General features: G+C 42.4%; 1 protein-coding gene across 15 annotated transcripts in view; it reads right to left on the reverse strand.

The window, feature by feature from the left end:
- PPP1R12A (protein phosphatase 1 regulatory subunit 12A) overlaps positions 1-6207 on the reverse strand; it is a 269267-nt gene that overhangs the window by 177134 nt on the left and 85926 nt on the right. For all 15 annotated transcript variants that reach the window (XM_085889079.1, XM_085889132.1, XM_085889175.1 and 12 more), the window contains exon 2: positions 1370-1500. In XM_085889079.1, coding sequence (XP_085745205.1) covers positions 1370-1500 — 131 coding nt within the window. The remainder of the gene's footprint in view (positions 1-1369; positions 1501-6207) is intronic.

Here is a 6207-nt window from a genome sequence, read left to right on the forward strand (position 1 = left end):
TTCAAACAATTTTTAAGAGTACACATGATTCAAAAAACATATCATATCTTTAAGAGTACAAAAAAAAAATAAAACTTGGAAGAAGGAATATATATCAGCGAGTCATGTCAATTAAAAACAACTCACAGCAAAGTTCACTATGAATACAGACGTGACTTAAATTTAATTTGTAATCCCTGCAAAAAAAATGCAAGTTTGCATCGTCAAAAAGAATCAAAATAGTAATAAAAAATAATAATAATAATAAAAGGAGAAATAGTCAGAGAGTCAATATGAATATAAAAGGGGTTCGTGAACGAAAGGGCAAAACCAGTCGACATAGTGTCGCAACATGAGTTAAAAACAAGAGATTTTCCAAAACACTGCACTGATGACATGTCAATGAATGAAATGAGATGTTTGCCTAACTTGAGAACAAACGAGAGCGAAGTTGATGGCACGCCATCGAAAATCCCCACGCTTCCCACCTCAAGCAAAGTTGAAAGATGACAAAAGGGAATTACCCAACATCAAATTTTGAGATGAAAACCTTTTTCCATTTTCAGCCACTGTGACCCCCAAGTCCCCACCCCCTGGAGAATGAAGGGGGGTAAAATAAAATTAAAAAAAAATCGTTCCATATTTCATGTGTCCCCTAATGTTTATTGCATATACAAAATGTAATTTAAAAATGTGCCGAGAATTGCAATTTCGGGGATTTGACCTTTTGACACCGCCTAAGGGAGCAGGGCCAACAACTATACTGCTCCTTCACATTCCTGCCATGCGGTGTTCATCACTACCAAGTTTGGTGAATTTGTGCCCAACGGTTTAGGATTAGATAGCGTGACAGACAAACGATGGACCGAGCCGATTACAATACCACCCCCCCCTCCCCCGTAATTTCCAAAAATCATGGGGATCATTATATATGGCAAAAACGAGCTATTCAGAGGTGCACTGGCATCCATCCTAGATAACCTGAGTCTGACCTCGACCAAGGTGACCAACTGCATGGCCCAAACAACAAGTGGACCAACTTTGGTGCTTCAGTCCAAGCATGTCACAATTTTTTTTCCATTAGCCTACTGGACGAGTCGTCGTCAAATGAGAAAGGGTATCGCAGTGTCCAAAAATACACACTGCTCAAGTGTCACCCTTAAAGGTGCAAAGAATAGTCCTTGATGCAAGTCGACAATGTGCATTTCACAAACCACCAAGTTGTTATCAAGAGCTCACAACAGCTGAGTCGGTTCAACCATATCCAATTTCAGATTCACCCAATTTGGCTAACGGCATTGAGGAGATAACGGTTGGGTAAAGACTGAGGGAAGTTGGGGAGGAGGAGGAGGATTCATGCAGGGGAAAAGATATGCAAAAAGGCACCCACTTGGCAATGTCGAAGTAGCCGCATGAAGCGGCAGCGTGCAGTGGTGTCCAGCCCTCATTATCCGCTTGGTTGATGTTTGCACCGCATTCAACCAGAAAACGAACCATATCAATGTTCTCATCAATACATGCCTGTTATGAGGAAGGGCAGAGGTTACAGTCAATCTCAAGTGACTAGTGAGGAAGAGATCATATCCTTCAGATGTAATACTCATTGGATTTTGCAAGCTTCTGACAAAGCTCATAAAACACCGTACTGATTTACTCAATTTTCAAACAACTACAAAATGCAGTTCCAAAATCAAACTTCAAAAATTCTGGACTGAAAAAAAATAAACAAACACAACACATTTAATAGTATCAATTGGAATGGGATCATAAAATAAGGTAACAGAGTGAAAGCAGAAGTGAGGATATGAACCATTAACACAAAGAGGGACAGAGTTATGTTAACATTATCACAAGGAATCCAGATGCAGAAAGAGGACATTCGGCCATTCGTGCCTAAACCACATCAACACCAAACAAAACAAAAATGTAAAATGTTTTTTTTTCTTGTCATTTTTTTTTCTCGAAGTTTTTCTTTCCGGAGGGAGGGGGGGAAGGTCAAAGGAAGTTTTCGGGTGAGAAAAGCACATCATCCACACACACCACCCCTTGACAAGACCCTCACAGACAACACTCTGTACACATGCACACAATCACCCATCCATGCTCAAGCTACCTATGTCCGGCCAACATCCCTATACCTCTCTATATCCAACACTTCCAGACACCAATCTAATTCCAATATAAACTTATCTACTGTTTCCGCTGCCACTATCTTTACAGGGAGACTATTCCATGCATTAACTACTCTCCAACCTTTGTGTGATCTGCAAATATGGAAAGCTGACTTTTCACCGCACTATCCAAATTGTTGATGAAAATAATGAATAATAATGGTCCGAGTAGTGATCACCGAGGTACCGCAGGGCCGGCGCCAGACTATTTTGCGCCCGAGGCAAGGCCAGCTACTTGCATCCCCCCCAAAAAATTGCCAACTTCGATGTTTCGTTTGCGGTACTGGGCTCCAGAAGCTCGTTTTTTTATCAGCCATTGCTCACTGGAAAAAAAAAAGAAATAAAAAAAGTAAACAGTATTACAGAAAGAAAAAAAAAAACTATTAAAAGAATAGAATAGATCAAGAAAGAAGAATAGATAGATAAAGAAAGAAACAGTATTGTTAGTGTTGAAAACAATAAACTGGTTATGAACTAACAATGAACGATCAACTATTATGAACAATGAAATATTATATTTTCCTTTTATTACGCGTTTTCTTAAAACAATAATGTGCATTAAACTGTGACCCTTAAAGGTCAGTAATGCGCCCATCTGAAGTGTGCGCCCTAGGCGGCTGCCGAGTTGGCCTGATGATAGCGCCGGCCCTGAGCGCCGGCCACTACTTTCATCCTCCCAGCAAGACATCCTCCCACTCACAGCCACTCTTTGCTTCCTATCACTAGGCCAGTTTGCAATCCAATTAGCGACTTGACCAACCACTCCACAAGCCCTCACCTTGGCGAACAACCTCCGATGTGGTACCTTATCAAATGCCTTCTGAAAGTCGAGATATACTATGTCCACTGCCTTTCCCTCATCCACCCAATCAGACAGTGCTTCATTGAACTCTAAAAGATTTGGTAAACCCATGCTGACTCCCTTTAATTACTTTGCATTTATTGAAATGGTTCTTCATCTGGTCCTTAATTAATGTCTCCAACACCTTCCCCACAACTGAAATCGAACAAACACGTCAATAGTTTCCCAATTCTTCTCTGGATCCTTTCTTAAATATCCTGGATCCTGCTCAGCCACCTCTCTCAATACTCTCGGGTGCATATTATCTGGCCCTGGAGCCTTATCTTCTCTTAAATAACCAAGCTGTTCCTTTACTTCCTCCACTCCAACCTGGACCTTCTGTAAAAGCCCTTCCTCACCTCCTTGATATAAACTCTCAGCTCTTGACAATTCTCCTGACTGTTCTTGTGTAAAAGTTGAAGCAAAATATCTGTTTAATAAGCCTGCCATCTCACTTTCATCACTAACCACTCTCCCGGTGATATTCCTCAATGGTCCCACACTGATCCTAACATGTTCTTTTCCCCTGATATTCAAAAAGAAAGTCTTGCTCTCATGTTTAATATTCTTAGCCATGTCCTTCTCATACTCTCTTTTGGCTTGTCGAGTTATTTTCTCAACTTGCCTGTGTTTACTTCGACAGTGATATAAAGCTAACTCCAGTCGTGTTATTTTAAACCAAATAAATGCCTTCTGCTTCTCCTTAATAGCGTTCCTTATCTCACTGCTCAACCACCCTGGTCTCTTTCTACTTCTAGTTTTACACCTCTGTTAGCTTCTCCCAATCTACATCACCCAACTCTATTCACACCCTCAAGGTTTGCCTTCCTGAAATCTAATAGCCTTACCCGACTATCCTGAACTCTAACCCTCAACAGAATCCTTGCACACACAATGTTATGATCACTTGCTCCTGAATGCTCCCCAACCTCCACCTCCTCCACCATATTGGGATCGTTACTTAAAAGGAGGTCGAACACTGCACTCCCCCTCGTGGGCTTATTTACAAACTGGGTTAAAAAGCAATCCTGGACGAAAACTCGAAATCGTCATCTTCTCTGCCCTTTCCCTGTTCCTGGACCCAATCTATTCCTGGCAAGTTAAAATCCCCCATAATCGATACTCTTCCCTTACCACATGCCCTTTTGAATTCTTCATGTACTCTTCCTTCCTCCTCTTCCTTCCCACCCAGAGCCCTATAAAAGCATCCTACCAGTATCTTACTGTTTTTACAATCTCTAATCTCTACCCATACAGAATCCTCCACATTTATTCCTTCCTTAATGTCACCACTTTCTCTCGATGCAATGGTGTCCTTTAGCCATATTGTTACTCCTCCTCCTCCTCCTCCTCCTCCTATTCTCTCTTTCCTATCACACCGATACACCTTGTAGCCTTCTAATCCTGTCCTCCAGTTATTCTCCTCCTGAAACCATGTCTCACTCACTGCAACTATGTCATACTCCTCGCTATCCACTTTGGCTTTAAGCTCTTCCATCTTATTATTTAAACTTCTGGCATTGGTATAGAATATATTTAACTTTTCCCTTCCTGAAATTCTCTTTTCCTGCCTGGCCTTACTCATCACAATTACATCATCCGTTCCTTCCTTAATAGCTTCCCACCCTCCGCTGACCTAAAAAAGCCTGGATTCCTTCCTCAATTCCCACTGCAAACCTTGCTGCCCCCTTTCTATTTAACATATGGCCATCATTCCGGAAACACTCCCTTTGTCCCATCAATGATTCCCACTGCTTCTTAAATGTAAAACCTTCCTCCCTACACCATTCTTCCAGCCATTGGTTGATGTCTATTGCTCTGCTCATAATTTCTGTATCGTTTCCTAATCTTGGGAGAATCCCAGAAAACATGACCTCACAACCCTTTGCTTTCAGCTGCTTCCCCAATATCCTGTATCTATTTTTCAAAACCTTCAAGTAAACTTCCCCTACATCATTCGCACCTCGGTGTACCACAACCAACTTCTTCGTGTCATGACCAGATGCAATGTCGTTTACCCTTCCTTCAATACTACACAGAATTCTATGTCTACGATCCTTCCTGCAGAATGAAGAATCCACATATTTAATCGTCTCATCACCCACAAAAACTCTCCTATACCTCGTTCCGACTCATCTCTATTGCTGCACCCTCACCACTGCCTACACTTCCTGTGCCCTCACCGCTGACTGCACCCTCACCAATTCCGGCACCACCACTGCCTGTACCTGCTGCACCCTCACCACTGCCTGTACCCGCTGCACCCTCACCACTGCCTGCAGCCATTGCACCACCACTGCCTGTACTCGCTGTACCCTCACCACTACCTGCGCTCTCACCACTTCTGATTCCAACTGCAACCTTACCAGTGCCGGTTCCCACGGCACCCTCAACATTTCCTGCATTCAATGCACCCCCGACATTGCCAATCTCCTCAGCAACCTCACTCCACAACTGCAACCAAGTATTCTCCACAAATTCCACACATTCTGCTCCTTGCTGCAAATTATCTGTCCGTTCCTTCAACCTAGTAACAACTATCTTCAAGTGGACCATTTCCTCACACTTCCCACAACAGTGAGTCCCCTCTGCTTCCCCTATTCCTGCTGTGGGCCACATTGAGTATCTATCATTTTATATAATCCTGTTCCTTTGTACTATTTATACCCTTTTTCCCCACCATATTTCCAAGGCCCCAACTGACTTAAACGCTTGGCCTCACCCTGCTTTTTTCAAAAAAAAACGAATCCGAATACCCGCTAAATGCTTCCAAACACAACTGCAACCTTTATAGATACAAACCTCAAAAAATATGCAAAACAACACACTCACAAACTTCTCAATGCTATTCAAGTTCAGGACCTCCAGTTGTAATCCACCTTTGTCAAATCTCGAACAAATAAATAAAATCACACGCACATGCACACAAACACGCGCACGCGCACCTGAGAATATCTTAGCAGAATAATGTTCACAACACACCATGTAATTTTATTAAAATATTGATTACAGCACTGCACTGCACTGCACTTTGATTAAATCAGCTTGATTTTAAAATGTCTGGTTGCATTTTTTGTACAACTTTTGTTCCATGTTGTTATATTTACAAGCGAATACAACCTATCACTTCGCTGACAGGGGTATTGGGGTGGGGGGGAGAGAGGGAGAGTGAGGAGAGAGGGGAGGCAGAGAGGACAGAGGGAAGGTAGGGAAAAA

This window comes from Eptatretus burgeri, chromosome 1, assembly GCF_056783735.1.
Source record: "Eptatretus burgeri isolate ZD-2024b chromosome 1, Ebu_testis_v1, whole genome shotgun sequence".
NCBI lineage: Eukaryota > Metazoa > Chordata > Myxini > Myxiniformes > Myxinidae > Eptatretus > Eptatretus burgeri.